The 17,348-nt window shown below is 31.7% G+C and overlaps 1 protein-coding gene across 1 annotated transcript; it reads right to left on the reverse strand.

The window, feature by feature from the left end:
* Positions 1–2,380: 2,380 nt before the first annotated feature.
* On the reverse strand, positions 2,381–16,561 carry slx9 (SLX9 ribosome biogenesis factor). The gene is made up of 6 exons (XM_052589167.1): positions 16,242–16,561; positions 15,973–16,099; positions 7,095–7,163; positions 5,160–5,325; positions 3,673–3,741; positions 2,381–2,837 (listed from the first exon to the last, which is right to left on the reverse strand). Exons 1-6 carry the CDS (start codon positions 16,422–16,424, stop codon positions 2,717–2,719), a joined length of 735 nt encoding a protein of 244 aa, XP_052445127.1. The 5' UTR covers positions 16,425–16,561; the 3' UTR covers positions 2,381–2,716.
* Positions 16,562–17,348: the final 787 nt, after the last annotated feature.

The raw sequence follows: 17,348 nt of genomic DNA on the forward strand, positions 1-17,348 counted from the left end.
CCATATTTTGGTTTCTTTCTTTAAGAGCTGCATTATTATTCTGTTCTGTTACAGTATACTTTCTTTCTCTTTATTTTTTAAAGATTCCTTTGCATTTTTAGTCATACTTGTTAAACAGGAAATCTGATATATATATACTTAAAGCCTATATATTATACGTAAAAATGGCAGAATGTATACATACAGTACACGTTTGTGTTTATATATATATATATATATATATAAAATATTTTACATTTAAATTTATTTTAAATGTTTGTATGTATGTATTCGAATGTTTACATACATATACATATATATATATATATATATATAGACCTATTCTAAATAAAATATTTATTTATATAATTAATTAGTGTGACTGACCAACCAAAAGGAACACCAGACATAATTTTCACATTTTCATCATGACACACATTATATATTTTTATGCAAAAGTGGATAAAAAAAAAAAAAATTATATATATATATATATATATATATATATATAATTTTTTAGTATGTATGAAGGGCACTTGCTGAATTTAATCATTGCATACTACAACAAAGGCAACTTATAAAATACTATCTGACTAAATGACCGTCTGATTATTTAGCATTTGAATCCAAATGTGCATAAATAAAAATAAATATTATTTTCCATTTAAATAAAATATAGAATTTTATAGATAAATATTTTTACATAAAAAAATTCATACATTTGAGACAGCTGATAAAGACTAATGAATGAAGGCTTGTGGTATGGTTCTGACCCCGTGTGTGTGTGTGTGTGTGTGTGTGTGACTCACTCATCTGAGGGGGGCTGGGGTGCGGGTGCGAGCCTGACCCGCTGAAGGATGAAGAGCGCGCGCACGCGAGCAGCGGCCGCCTCCATCTACTGACGCATATTGCTTTATATAAGAACTAAATCTGATTTTAGAAACGCTGCAAGAATTTGAGACCAAACGATGAAAATTAAGCTTGTGCTATGTGCATTAAGACGAAAAAGCTCATTACTATAACATAGCATTTTTTCGTATAACTGTAGAAATAGTACAGTAACTCAATTACTAGTAACATAGCGTGAGAATTAATGACCTGTACTTAGCTGTCATAACATATGTCACAACGGGAAAATAAAATCATATTCAATGTTTATATTCATAAGTCTTTCTTCACATTATCGCCCAGTCATGTTCTTGTCAGATTTTGAGAGATTGACTAATGCGTTCACCTAGATTCATAATTCACCTTATAATCAGTTGTACAAACACACAGAATTCATTTCAATCTAGCTATTGTACATTATACAACACTTGCCTTTTCATGTTTTTTTTTTATTTTTTATATAGAATCTGAAGATTTTTTTTTCTAGTGATAGACATGAAGTTAAATTGAGAATTATACATCACTCTCTTTAAATGTCAAAAAATGTATAAATATTGTAAATGACTACTGACCAGGTTCATAAATGCCAGGGTATAATTAATAAACACAAAATAACAAAAGTAGGCAAAAATAAACCATCTTACTATCTAGATTTGAAAAAAACAAACAAACTTGAAGGTATGTGATGTTTTGAAACTTTACATATTATTTAGATAACATTTAACATAATTACTTGAATAAAGAATTAAATTGTGTTCAATTCAACACAGTTGCATTGACAAAAACGAAAGTCAGGAATATGGTTCATTTCTGACACTGATTGCAAATGTGGCTACGATTATCGCAGAGCAGATATTAATACGGAAATGTTGCTTTTCTTTTAAACTATCTGTCATTGAAATCATACATAGAGTTTCTTATCGTATAATAAATGGATTTAGGAAAGACCAACAAGAACAGGCTGAAGATGAATCTCGTGTGGGTGAAGAACATCCATCGACACCCACAGTCCTCTCTCACTTCATCACAAACATTACATGTGTGCTTCTGCTACTCCATGATGTTGCGTTTACACACATGATGGGATTGTGAAGTGGATCCAGTTTGGCTGAGACGAGACCCAAAAGAAGGTCCTCCCTCCCTGATATCAGACATCAAAGAGCCCCATCAGTCTGCGCTCATGAAGCCATGAAGAGAAGTCAGGTTAATGACAGGCTTTGGGTGCACATTTCTCCTTCATCCGCCCATCCCTTCTTTCTGCAACGTGTTGCCATAGAAATACAGAAGCAGATGCTAAACGTCTGATATATCAGATCTTGCTTTAATTAGAGGCTTTTGTCTGCGATGTTCAATGAACGAAAGCAGCAGGTAGAGTCGGTTTCATAGTAAGAAATGCATTATTTTTAATGCCGTTTAAGCCTGTGGAGTTTTTATTTTTACCATTTTATTGTTATAAGTCAAGCTTTTCTTAATATGTGCTGCTAATAAAGAAGAAAAAAAAACATATGCATAATCATTTTCCAATGGATTTATTTTTATCTTGCCAAGACCATGTGGAACAGACGGCGTGGAAACACTCATTAGATATATGGCAACATGATTATTAAAGCAAGCCCATAAAACTAATTTACGGTATTACACTTGAGAAACCGCGATAAACCGTTTTCTCCATAGTGTTTATGCATTTCAGATAAAGCAAGTTACGCAAATCTCCGGATTCTTCTTCATTTTCATATTCTGTTCTGGATGTCCAAAACCGGTTTTACTGTATTTGTTTGTTTCGATGTACCAGCGTATGATAAATACAGTTCTTGGACTCTACCAACAGGGCAGCGCAGCAGAGTCGCGGTTAACTCTGTTCCTCTTCCTGTTTGAGACGTTTTCGCAGGTGATCACCAAGCGAAGCTAAAAGGTTGGTCTTGAAGGCGGGATTTTTCATGGCTTCGCTGAAGTGAGATGCTTCAGTCTCGCTGGAACCAGACAAATGTAAAGATTCAGTTGACTTTGTTATAATATCTGTGCACAAATAAAATGTTATGGGACTAAACCAGACCTGCTAAATTTATACAGTGTATACACGTGTGTGTGTGTGTAGAAATAGACATAGACAGACAGACAGATTATACAATTATTTATAATAAGTTAAAATATTTTATTTAAATTATAAAATGTATTTTTTTTTAATAACTTAGTTTATTTTTATTAATGTTATGTGCTTAATTGTCATGACATTAATTTAAAAATAAAGAAGGTTAATACTTTCTTCTCACCAATAATTGTAGCCACATTTGCAATCAGTGTCTTTTTTAAATATTATCCTGTGGAATCTATATTTTGCATAAAAATTTGCAAATAAATTGTTTTAAATGGCTTGCAATTGAATAATTCCTGCAGCTTACGCACATTAAACATTACATGTTACAAAACACAGGGTATTATTTTTAAATAATCTTTTTACCTCACATGATTTGGTATTTTCTCACATTACGATTTGGTATTTTACGTTTTATATATTTTAAATTTTCATTCAACAAAGAATGTGCTCAACTGTCATGACAATTTAGAAAAAAGAAATATATATATATTATTCATAAAAAATTGGCTTTATTTAGGATTTATTGTCTCTTTATGAAATATATAATTTCATTTTTTGTTTCTTTGTTCTTGACATGTTTTTTGAGATTTGTCCATTAACCTCCAGGTTTTTATAAAAAAATTGTGGCACTAAATAATTGATGAAATGAAATTCTACTGTGAAGTTAACATTAGCAAAGCTTGGAAATAAAAGGGAAGGTATTGTCTTACAGTAGTTTTCGTTTCTGGGCTGGTTTCATCAAGCTGAAGTTTGTGGGTTCTGGTTTCTTCTTAACCAAACTGTGATGAGAAACAAGAACAAACAATTGTGTTACATGCAAAACAATTTATATTTATCATCAACTTAAAAAAACAAACAAAAAAAAAACAACGTGTCAGAAAAAAGCTCAAGTGTGTTAAATATAGAGAGATGCAGAGGCATATTTGGAGACGGGCTTTGAAGTTCTCCAGAGCACAGGCTTTCTTCACACAAGTGTTATTTATGACTCATTCAAGACAAAGCAAGACTTCAAAACACATCAAACGACAAACAGACAGAACACCACAAACAAACAGAGAAAACAGACTGATGTGGTTTGAATCAAAGCAGTTAAACAGTTGTGAGTCGATTAATCTACAAAACGTTGTGAATTGCTGTTGACACGTGACGTGCTTAATTTCTTAAGAAACACATTTAGAGCCTGTGTGCGATTTAAATCTACTTTTTACTATAATATGCTTATGGGGCGACTGAAGAGTTTTTTCTGCGGTTTCACGTTTACATTTTAACACCTGGGTTATTATAGTTAACTAACACAATAACAGTAAAAACATTTTGGTCACTTTAAATAAAATAAACTTTAACTGAAAAAAATATATATTTCAGATAGTGGCCAAGGCAATCATTCTAACTTTAATTTAGTTTACCTTAATGTACTAAAATAACTAAAACGGAAATAAAAAGACATAAAAAAAAAAGACAATAATGCAGAACAAAATCACTCCAAAGTAAAGACCAATTACAAGCCGATTAAATTTTGTGTGTTCTGTGTATATTTATTATGCATAATTAAATACAAACGCGTATATATTTTGAAAATATTTCCATGTATATATTTATGTTAATATAATTTATATTATATAAAAATATTTTAAGTGTATAAGTGTTCTTAAATATGTACATGCATATGTGTGCATTTATATACAAATAATAAATATACAAAAGAGCACACATATATAATGTAAACAAAAACGTTTATTTAGGATGCGACTAATCATTTGACAGCACTAATAAATATCTTATTTGTTGTTATTGAGCAATGTATTTTCATAGCTTCCAGGGATCTGTGATTTCTTAAGACTGTTAGTTTTTGTTGACGCAGGATTCATTTGTAAAACAAAATAAAACTGGTTTGAGATTATGAGATTATGTTTTGTCCTTTGGCATTTTATTAGATATCTTTCTGGGGAAATAGAAAAATTAATAGTTTAAATGTACTATAAACAATCAGTAAATATATAGACCTCAACAGGGCAGAAAAAGAAAAGACATAAATTGGTGTGCAGAAAATGAATAAAATAAAAGAGAAAGAAGTGTTGAATGAAATCTGTTTGTATGAATTGTTGTTTTGAGACGCTTATTCACGCCAGAAAATATGCACAAATCTGCATAAACGATCCCAGAGCTTGTGTGTAGTAATGAGAAAACGGAGGCTTACGCTTTGTTCCTCCGCTGTGCGCCGACAGAGGTTTTGAGAGACGGGAGGAGCAGGGAGAGTTCAGGAAGGGCGTCCGCCAGCGGCCTCATGTCGCCCACCACGGGTGTGGCCTTCCTCCGCGCCTGCGCCACCTGCTGCTCACGCGCAAGCTTGATCGCACTGATCTCTGGAGACCACACAGACACAAACTACACATGAACAAGTGCAGACACAGATTCACATGTTCCTTTAAATTCACACAGGCTCTTTGCGAAGTTGAGAAGCCACTTCCCAATCCGTTTCTCATTGTCTTTTCTGTTCTCTGACAAGCGGAAAAGGAACAAAATTAAACAGTTAAAAACAACAATTAAATTAGGATACATTAAAAGAGATCATTTAAAAACAAGGGAAATCATAAAATAAAGAGTATAAAACAAAACATTACTGAATAAAGTATAAAATACATATATTAAAGGCATAACTTTTTAAAGATGCGTTTAAAAAAAGTATAAATTAAAAATGTGCATATAGATTATAGTATATAATAAAAATAATTGATGATAATATTGTAATAATACAACAATAAATTGGATTAAATAAAATGGCATTAAAGTGAATAAAAAAATAAAGCATAAAAAAAAAATACAAGTGTAGAAAAAAGGTATAAAATAAAAAAGGATCATAAAAATAATTTACTTAATAACAAACTGCTGTTAAACAGAAAGACAAAAGGCACAAAATACCATAAAAAGCACAAAAACATACAAATTAATATAAAACGCATAATAAATTAAATTAAATGTCAAATGAAATTAAAAAGGATAAAATATAAACAAAATTATAAAATAGTAAAACATTTTTTTTTAAAAAGACATAAAATAAAAACTGCCTAAACACCTTTTAAAAAAACAGAAGCATTAAACACAAAAAGAAAAATAAGTAAAATAAAAACATTAAAAAAAATAATAATAAAAGCATAATATATATACACAAATTAAAAAAAAATCAAAAGGTTTAACATAAAATGGCACACATTCATAAAAACAAAAGACAAAAGCATAAAATAAAACCATTTAAAAAAATAAAAGTGTACAATACATATTTCTTAACACAAAAGCGCTTCAAATAAACAAGTCTCCTTTTAATTGCAGCAAGGAATCGTAGAAATAAACTGCTTTTAAATAATATCTCAAACGATGCATATCACGGTAAAGTCACAGTAGGTCACACACATATCATTTCTGATTTAAAAAGAGAAAGTTGGTTAATTCCAGTAAGCCTATATCCAGTGTGACTTCCTGTCCAGCTCTCAGACAGAAAACAAGACTGATGTCACCCGACCATCTAAACCCAAACCCGAGCTCTGAGACAGTGAGCAGGACACCCCAAGCACTTCGGTCCAAAAACAACAAAGTACATGTAGGGAAGAAAAAAACAGACAGAGAAGCACTTCTTCGACAGAAGCACTAGGTCTTTTTGCAAACACAAATTAAATGTCATTTTTCATCTCACAAGAGGCCATTCTGTTTTTTCTACCGCGGTTATGACTTTGTTAACCTGGTATATGAGTGTTTTTGTACACCATTTGTTAAGACCTTGAAGGTCATCTTTGAGTTTTATGAATCTATCGACATCTCAAACCTCCCCCCTTTTTAATTTCCTGACAATGCCGCATGCAGTCTGAGGCTTGGGTTTCGGCTGGAGCCGTGAGTCCCATTAGATCCTAATTATAATCACCTCGGCCCGAGCTTGTGTTACACGCCGCATTGATCGGCCCGAGCGTTTACAGGCGTCAGAATCGGGGTGCGGCGTTAATGATCCCGCCATATCCATCTCTGAAGTTCCCTCCGGCCCATGAGATCAGTTCACCATGAAAGAAATGGCTTCACATTCGGTTGATGATATTAGTGTTTTTCTTTGCGGGAAAGAAAGAAGAGTAGGTGAAAAAACACTCACTGTTAAGCCATCTTTCCCTGCGCTCCTTCATCTTTTCTTTCTTCGACTGCTGCTTCTTTTCTCCTGTGCCTGAAATAAAAAGACAATTCCACATGAATCATCACAGATCAATTTTACTAATATTTTATGCGTTCAACACTAAAAGGCTTAATAATAATAATAATAACATTAATAATAATAACAATATTAATGATCATCATTCTCAAAAGAGGAAAAAGAAAAAGCTAAAAAGCCTACTTTATATTTAGTTTATAATGCATTACCAATTTGGTTAAAAAAATTCAGCTAAAAAATAAAATAATAAATAAATAAACAGGAATAAAAATGATAAAATGGTACAGGAATTTATAAAAATAAAAATGGAATACAAACTATTACTTTCAAATGGGGACGGATTTAAACCAATGTTATTTTAGTATTATTACTACTATAAATTATTATATAGACATTTTTATTAGTTTTTGTATTTTTCTATTTCGCTTAAATAATTTTTTTAATGTCAGTATGTTTTGTCATTTTAATACTTTCATTTATTTCAACATTTCTAATCTTAAGATTATGTTTAATAAGTTCAAGGTTTCTATCTAAAACATATTAGAATTAATTTCAGCTTTATTTTAATTAATGAACAAATTGATCTTTTTAATCATTTCTATTTCATTTCAACCTAATCTAATTTAATAAAAACTATTTAAATGGTCTTAGCTTAAAAAAAAAAAAAACAATCTTAAAAAAGTAGTGTCTGATTTTTTTAAAGCTTCGTTTTTATTTATTTTAATGAATGAAAACTATTTTTATTCGTTTTAAGTTTAGTTACCAGCAACAACACTGGTTTAAATACAAAACGTAAAACATGCATTACACATTCTGCTTATTCTTTGAAGAGGGCTTTGGTTTTGGTTTAAATGCAGGTGTTTTGGTTCATATGGGCTTTGTTTTGTCTGCGGAGCATGAACTTCACACACCTGTCAAAATAACGCAGCCAATCAGTTAAGGCCATGAACACAAAGGCTGCAGGTTCAGTTCCCAACAGAAATGAACCTGGAACTGCACTGCTGGCTCAGAAAATAAAGTATGGTGGGAAAAGTAAAACAAAATTAATTAAACTTTTTTTTAACAATGTTCTGAAATTAGACAAAAGTTTAAGTGATTTCAGTCAGATCAAATATTATGGCATGTGTGGCTGTGTGAAAGCATATAGAAGGGAAAAAAACAACAGTCCTCGTGTGAATAGATTACAGTAGGATGTCTGTTGTCTGTTTAACTGCATGTAACTCTTCCTGTTCCCGGATAGTGACGTCTTATCAGAAGGAGCATATTGTGCGTATTTAACGATTGTGCTGACCTCTGGGGATCAGAATGAGTGTGACGAGGTATCTATATTTGCCTGTGTGTGTATGTATCAGTGTATTGTCCATCTGACAGAGGTCATTCACAGACCACTGAGGTCAAACCACAAATAAACCTCTTTAAGACGTCATATGTGATGCACATGCTTTACTCCCTTCATTTTCATAAAAATGGACCAAATAAAAATATTAAATTGTTATTAATTAATTAACAACATATTCTGATGGTATATTGAATAATAACTACATTTTCTTATTTTTAGATTTAAATTGCTATTTCAGAAAATCCACTCATTTGGGTGCTTAATAAAAATTATTAATTTGTTTGTAATAATTTAATTATAACATTCAAATTGTTCGTATACAGAATGATAATGACTATTAATAAAACACTATTCAATTTCTGTAAATTTAAAAAATAAAAATGTCAGGACTTTTATAAAATGCACATACTGTGCACTTAATAGAATCGATTAAGTTGTTTTTAATCAGGAAATATTATAATATTCCAATCGTTAGTATAATTAATAATAATAATTATAACTATTAAAAACAACATTTAAATTAGGGTGTATTAAAAAAAATGCTTCACTATCAGGAAATACACATTGGCTTTAAAAAAAATACTAAATTAAACATTTAATATTGTTATAACATAGTCATAATAATTATGCTAATTAAATATAAAAAAATTGTGCGTTGAAAAAAATTAAAACATCAAAAGATATATGTTTTACTTTCAGAAAAATACAACTTATTGTTGTTAATAATTTAGTATTATTATACCATTCAAGTTATTAGTATAAATTATAATTACTATTAAAAAAGTCTAATAAAAAGCTTTACATGCTCTACTTTGCTCTACTTTCAGAAAATGTATACTGTGTGTTAAACAAAAATAATTACATTTGTATTAATAACTGAATATCATAATAATAATCTGGTTGATAAGTGTAAATCAAAGATACTATTAATTAATAATAATTGAATTATTGTGAAAATCAGCATAAAACAACAAACTGCCCAAACACAATTTCGCTTGGCACTGTCAAATGATCCGTGTTGTGCAACATATGCTAAAAAAAGTTATATTACAGTGAACGTTTTGTCCAAAAATAACACAAGTGCACTAAACTCAAAGAGAAGGGAACAGAATGAGTCGACCTCTGCGATCTTCATCTCCAGGGAGAAACTCAACCACCAACAAGCTTCTGGTTGCTGAGCAACATTCAGAGGAAAAGAGTTTGTATGAGATATCTGATCATGAAAAACGCCTTCGCAGCTCTGCAAAGATCTGGTCACTGAGACCTCACTGACCTCTCCTGCTGGCTGTGGACGTTCACCACAATACAGATCAATCAAGCGCAGCTTTTTGGTCAAATCAGCACCTTTATGTTTAAGAGGACAACGTTGAGTCTCAGAAAAATGTGTCATGGTCACATTTCATTGCAAAAACAAAAGCAAAGAGGTATCACGGTTATATAAAGCATATTTCAAAGCAAAGCAGACTTGCAAAACAAGCCTTGTGTTATATTACCTTTAATTATAGCGATTTCCCCCTAAATTTGCATAACTAATGAGTGCAAAATTTGATTTTTGGACATTTTAATGCAATTTCCATTGTTTATATATATATATTATTTTATTTTATTTTATTTTTAGGTGTGCGATATACTGGCAGACACATTGAAATAGTAGAAATTTGTCATCCAGTAATGAATTTGGACTCGTGTCTATCGTGGTTAAACGCTCACCAGACGTTGCTGTGCTACGTGGTGATGAAAACTTAAGTGTTTGCATGTGTTTATAAGCATTGCGGTTTTAAACCAGATATTTTAAGCTCTTGAAACGCAATCAGCAGCGAAGGAGAACTCATTTCACTACATTTGATCGCTGTCAGAGTGGCACATGAAGACAGGGCTATTGAGTTATTTTACTATTTCATAAGACTTGAACAGTAAAATACACACTCGTTTGTCAAAATGCCCGTCTTTGCAAGTATCATTAATCAAAGTAATTTAGATCTTCAGTGAAAACAAATAGCGGAGAAAGAAAACACTTGTGTAACAGTATATTGGATCCAGGCAGCTCTTAAAGTGACAGCAGTCTAATATTCCTGCTGTCTCTCATTAATTTTAATCAAACAACAAGAGAGAAAATCTCTCACTGCTCTTGACTAAATCACTTTTGTAACTTTAATGAGGAGGAATATATATTTATTTCCCACAGTGAAGAATATGCAGTGTTTTTATCCATTTGATTACTTTATATTTGGTCTAGAGTATTTTGTGTGTGTGTGTCTTGTTGCTTGCAATCGCTGACTGTTTACTTGTCTCCATTTCCCTTTTCTTTTTTAGGCTAGTATTCGTTTTTTTGTGATGTCACTGGTGACAAGATTTAGAAATTTCTTTGGTATCACAAATCTTTATATCATTAAGACTTTATTAAACGCAAAAATAACAATATAATGATTCATATCGTTCAAAATTCAAAATTCCTCATATCGTGACAAGATTATCTAACAAGGTTTACTTTACATAATAATAAAACCTACCATTTTATTTATCCACAGATTAAAATGCAATCAATAAATTGCATATTTTGTATAAATGAGTAAGACAAAATATCTACAAAAATGTTTTTATCTCTTTTCCAATAAAAATATTTTCATTCTGTGCTCAAACTAAATGATTTAACTTCAATTATTTCAGTTTGTTGTATGTGTGTTTTCCACATTTTGATGCCAGAGTGTGTTTTCACTCATTTCCCAGCCGTGAAAAGTGAATCAACATCTGTAATCCAATTGGAAAAAATGTAGCCACATCCGCAGCACATTTCTGTGAATTTATGTCTATGCTATTTTGTACGTGTCGATCACTTTGAGACGACTGGCCTCTTGTGAGTGTGTGTGTGTGTGTGTGTTTGTGAGAGAAACAGCATCTCAAATGACCGTCATCTTCCTGTGAGGAAAGATGAACCAGGAGACAGATTCAATGCAGGAGACTCAAGAGAATAACATGAGAGTTACTTATAAATCCTGAACGATTACGTGTCATGTACACATCAAAACAAGCTTTCACTCAGTTTTAACAGTCTTATAAACACACACAGACGTCTGTGTGTTTTTGTCTGTATATGGGCATGACACAGCCATGGTCAAACGGCTCAAGGAGAAACGAGTCCTCCAGAGACCCGATAAGAGATAAACGTCATGTCCTACGACCCACATTTCTCCTCAGTATATCACTTGTTCCAGTCTGACGATCTCTGACAGAAAGAGCTCAATGTGAAGTCCAGACACAAACGCCCTCAGCCTCTGCATCCTTCAATGATATGATAATGCAACACAAACATCTGCTTTTAAACAACGCCGCTGGGAAAATGACAATAATGAGAAAAAGGGGAGCCTGAAACTCAATATATATTGTATTGAAAGGCAATAAATTCAGAACAAGATATTTTTACACTGTTTGTGTGTTACTTTGTTAAATAATATATTATATTTAGCACATTATATGTTTGACACAATTACACAAGTAATTTAGAGTAAGTAAATTTATGGCATTTAAACAGCAAAAAAAAAAAGAAAAATGTATCTGCATATGTTTAGTAGACACGTACAAAATGTTCAACACTATTATGGGATATTTAAACAGTTAAAAAAAATTATAAAAATGGTAAAATATATATATATAAAAATAGTTAAATATCCTGTAACAGTGTTGAAAATTTGTATGATAGACACAAATTATAAAATAATATATATATATATAAATATAATATAAAAATAGTATAACTTTATATATTCTTGATAAATATTATGTGTGTATATGTTTGCATATTTATGCAAAAAAAAACACACAGGAACACATACATTTTTTATATATATATATATATATATATATATATATATATATATATATAAATATATATATATATATTTTTTTTTTTTTTTTTAAAGAAATAATTTATTCAACCCTGTTACCAAACTTTATGCAATTGAAATTCAGGCAAAAACCCTGAAAATGAAATAAAACAAAATCTATAAAATAAAAACATAAATATGAACGAGTAACAGGGTTGATCATTTAGCTTTAATTTAGATATAACTAACGTTTAGATATAATCACATGTTGGTTTTTAGTTGTTGGTTAACCTTATTACCCCTAAATAAAAGAAAAATATTTGTTTGATACTTTTTTTCTTAAAATAACTTCTGTAACAGGGTTGAATGGATTGAGATTTATTTCTACAGCTTTGCTGAAGAAATGTCTTGAGTGTCTTGCTTCAGATACGATGACTTTGAAATTTACGCTCGAATTATAATGCAAACCCAAATCAAAGACCATAATCTTCAACTGCAAACCATAAATTACAATAACAAAAATCCAAACTTTAGTTTACATTCTTTCCATTCAACATCTGTTTGCCAGTTTCTAGTCCCTGACTGATCCTCAATCAGTTTTCCACACTCTGAACCATTTAAAGCCATCACTAAACCACTCTCACTCAGATCACAAACATCCCCCATCAGCGAGCGACTCGATCCAACCATCAGCCACCACAGGAATAACAACAGTGGTGTTTTTCTGCTGTATCTGCCCGATAGGGATCTCCGGCCCTCATATCTCCCCCCAGCACTCCTGACGCTGGAAACCCAATCTGGGCTCTGCATCCGTCTGTTTGCCACAAACCAGGGGTAGGGGAAAAAATCCATCATTCCCACCACATCCATCCCAGAGAGAGCATCATGTTCAGAGAGCTGGCTGAAACGGACACCGCCAATTAGGAGCGGACACAACACCCCGGCTGCCCTTTCTGCCCCTCTGCACTTGCACTTCTCATCTCCCCGTCCCGCCAGCGCTGCGAGGAGAGGTGGCAGGGCGTCTGGGGAGATGAGCTGGAGGTGAATTTCCGAGGTCACACTGAGACAATGATACTCCCAATTAAAGAGGCGAAAAATCTCGTTCTGTCAAAGCAGAGCCGCGGGCACATCCCTTCTCCACCTCGACCTCGTCAAGCGCAGACGCAACCGGGGCACATCAAACTAGATCCTCCAACTACACCAATGAAGCTTAGACTAAAAAAATATTCAAATAAAATATATCATTTTTCATTGTGTGTACTATGTGTGTGTGCATAAAATGTACAAAAACAAACAAAACATCAAATATCTTCCGAATTATTTTAATAATTATATATATATGTTTATATCAATTATATATATTTGTGTGTGATTTAATTATATTTTCAATTTATTATTACTTATTTTATGTAAAAAAAAAAATTTCTGTTTATTGTTACATGTACAAAACCCATATATAAAAAATTTAAATTTAAATATCACTGCCTGAATTTGAAGCGTAACAAATCAAGCATATTAAATAAATTACATTTAATAACAGTTCAAATTAATATATTGTCATTTTAAATGTTATTCTTTTCTATTTTATGTGTGTATAATATTAAATATTAAAGCATTAAATTAAGTAAATTTATATTATATAATTATTTTTAATTTTCGAATTAATTAAATTGTATTGAATATATATATATATATATATATATATATATATATATATATATATATATATATAATTTTAAAACAACTAATGGATATTATTAAAATAATACATTGATTAATTGATAAACTAAGAAAAATCCCAAAAGGACTGAATTTTTATACTAAAAAGCAAACCATCTAAATAAACCATTTCATTATTTACTATATTAAAATGATTTATATCACTTATTGAAATACATTAAGTAGATATAAAAGTTAATGTTGTGCATTTAGGACACATTAAATGCTATAGCTACGAACTTAGCCTTGGAAAAAAATAAAACGAAATGACATTTCCACCAAAAAAACAAATACCAAACACATTACATATTCTCAGACATGGAGTTAATTTGTTTGTATCAATACTGAACAAATACAATTGTATTAAGTGTGTAAAAGAAAAGTGGTTTAAGAGTTTTTTAAAGATGTCTGCAGAAAAACCCACTCACTAAAAGACTGAATACTAAGTAGTACACAGCAAACATACTAGAACAGCAGCCATAGCCACAGTAACTCATACACTGGCTCCAGCTTTACTAGTTGCCTCCTCCTCAAGAGAAACAGCCGTGGAGCCGCGGTCACGTCAGTGCACTGATGCAGCAGCGCTGTGATGTTCACGCTTGAGTTATTTATACTGCAGACAGACAGGAATAGAACAGCCCTCCTTAACCAGCCTCAATACTCACACGCAGGGGACACTTATAGAGACCGGTCAAAGCCAGAGGACGTGTGACACCTTCATACCTTCATTACACTGAAACAACTTCACCACTCGCTTACTTCCTGGGTTCGAACCAGCAGCTTTTCAGTGAGGAGCCTGGATCTTCTTTGACCGCTAAGCTACAAAACCCTCTTGAGTTACAGCATGAATCAAATCTCTGTCCCCTGATTACAAACATCCAGTACTCAATACATTTTATAGACATCATTTTCAAAGTCTAAGTTAGATTTTACAAGATTTCTAAAACATGTAATAGTCCGCCATCTTGTGGCCACAAATGCATTTAAATATTAATAATATTTTTTGTAATTACATTTTAATATAATATTACATTTTTTATAACCGTATATTAAATTATTATTTTATAATAGTTTGATTAACATGAATATTAAATGATTACAGCCTATAAATAGAGTATGTATCAGCATCAAATACATATTAAATCACAAATTAGTGCGAATAGAATCACAGTTAAAACAATATAATAAAAAAGTTACATTAATATAAACGGATAATGACCAATGAATAGAATAAAGGTCCTTTTTATTTTGCATTAGGCCTATACATTTTCTGTTTTACGTAGATTAAAATCACAAGTATTTTTCACATTTAAATGCAAAATAAAGGAAAGACACAAATTATTATCCAGTATATTACATTATAATCAATTACCATTTTTGAGTTATATATTAACTGTTGAAAAACTTTAACAGTGATAATATTTCTTGACATAGTTTTAAATTAGTCAACAACATATTTAAATATAAATATGAATAGATTAGTATTTATTTATACTATATTACAATACAATAATTAAAAAAATTCTCAAGTGTAACAATAGCAGAATCAAAATATTAAATTATTTAGACATATCAATAAAATAAATATTATTCTTCATTTTGTATACGCTTTGTTTCATATTTGACAGAATTATACAACTTTTGCATCTCTTTCAGAATTAAGCTAAAACATTGTGCAATTACAGTATTTCTGTAATAGTAAAAACAATATTAAATCAAGAATCAATAATAAATCATTCTTTACATTTTTTTTAAATCATAAAGAATCTGATTTTCACATTGAAATGTAAAAGATGCACATATTATTACAGTACGATATAATGATTTATGTATTATTTGATTTGCTTATTTAAAAAACAACTAAACTTTAATATTCAGTTGAAATGTTTACATATTTGAAAGCAAATCTGTAAGAAATATTAAAAAAAGAAGGGGAAAACCCCACCTTTGTGTTCTCCTGCAGACGGTTTGCTGTTGGTCACATGTGATGCTTCATCAACTTTCAGCGTCTGAACTAAAGACTCTTTAGAGATCTTAGTTCCAGCAAAAACTCCAGAGGGAAAACTGAAAGCCTACACACATGAAGAAACTCATTTAGTTCTTTAGTTCATCTTGAGGAGAAATTACACTGGGGTACAATATTATCATATGGCACTCCCTTGTGCAATATATAATAGTATACGACAAATGAATAATACGAACACATATCCATACCTTTGAGTTATTGTTGATGCTGCTGTCAGATGTGCTGAGTTTGGTCTCTTGTGAATCTGTTTGTGAGAGTTGAACGGGTTTAATCGGTGTATTCTCCGGCGTGGCTCTGTTTTGGTGCTCATTTTCCAGCTTCACGGCGCCGTGATGGAGCTTCTGCCGGACCCGTTTAATTTTCCCCACCATTTTCTGCCTAAAGTATACGTGTTTTATTTAGCGAAGATCCTTAGGTTTAAACACAGCGCGAATGCTCAGAAAAAGCCCCGCACGTGTTAAAGTTTACGATTTGTTTGGTGTTACAGCTAATACTGTCCGAGTACAAATGAAACGGAAGATGAGTTCCGTTTAAAACTCCCCCTCAGGTCGCTGAGGCTCGTCTACACGTGCACATGTGCAGGTATCGTTTTCCAACACTCTTTAAATCTTTAAATAACAGCACAAATTATAACATAAAACACATAGCCAATGGCTATAATGCAAAAATGTAACTTTAATCCAACGCGATATTTTCCAGTAAATGTCAGTTACCATGGTTAAACTAAGGTTATCGTGTTAGTGGTTATTTTGTAGTTACCACAGTTTAACTATAGTAACCTTGTGGGCTTTTATTTGTAGTAAAATATTGGTTGATTTTCGTAAGGGCTGCTTTGTGTCTGTGTAAAAACGTAATGCTGCATAAAAGCCAGACTAAATTGAGCCAGCTCTGACCTAACTTTATTTTACCTCAGCGACTCATATCAAAGCATAGTTCTGTTTGCTGTGTAATGCATTTATGCCATCTCTGAAACTTTGTAAAGACCCTAAATGCCGTTTCAGTAGCACTTCTGTAGTGCAATTTGGTAGTAAATTAAATTTACACCACAAACTTGGCACAGAAGTGGCATTTTAGTATCTTTACACAGTTTCATGCGGCCCAGAGGTGGAATAAATTCATTTACACAAAAATTACAACCTGGGGTGGTCAGAGCAGGCATAATTTATTCTGTTTATCATTCGGGATTGAGTCTTTGCATTACATTTTGAGCAGTCACAGACCAGCCGTATACCTCAGTGGTCTTTATCAGAGTTTGGAGATCATTTTTAGTCACCTCAGTCTTACCAAATTGTTTA

This window comes from Carassius gibelio, chromosome B22 (assembly GCF_023724105.1).
Source record: "Carassius gibelio isolate Cgi1373 ecotype wild population from Czech Republic chromosome B22, carGib1.2-hapl.c, whole genome shotgun sequence".
In the NCBI taxonomy this organism is placed as follows: domain Eukaryota; kingdom Metazoa; phylum Chordata; class Actinopteri; order Cypriniformes; family Cyprinidae; genus Carassius; species Carassius gibelio.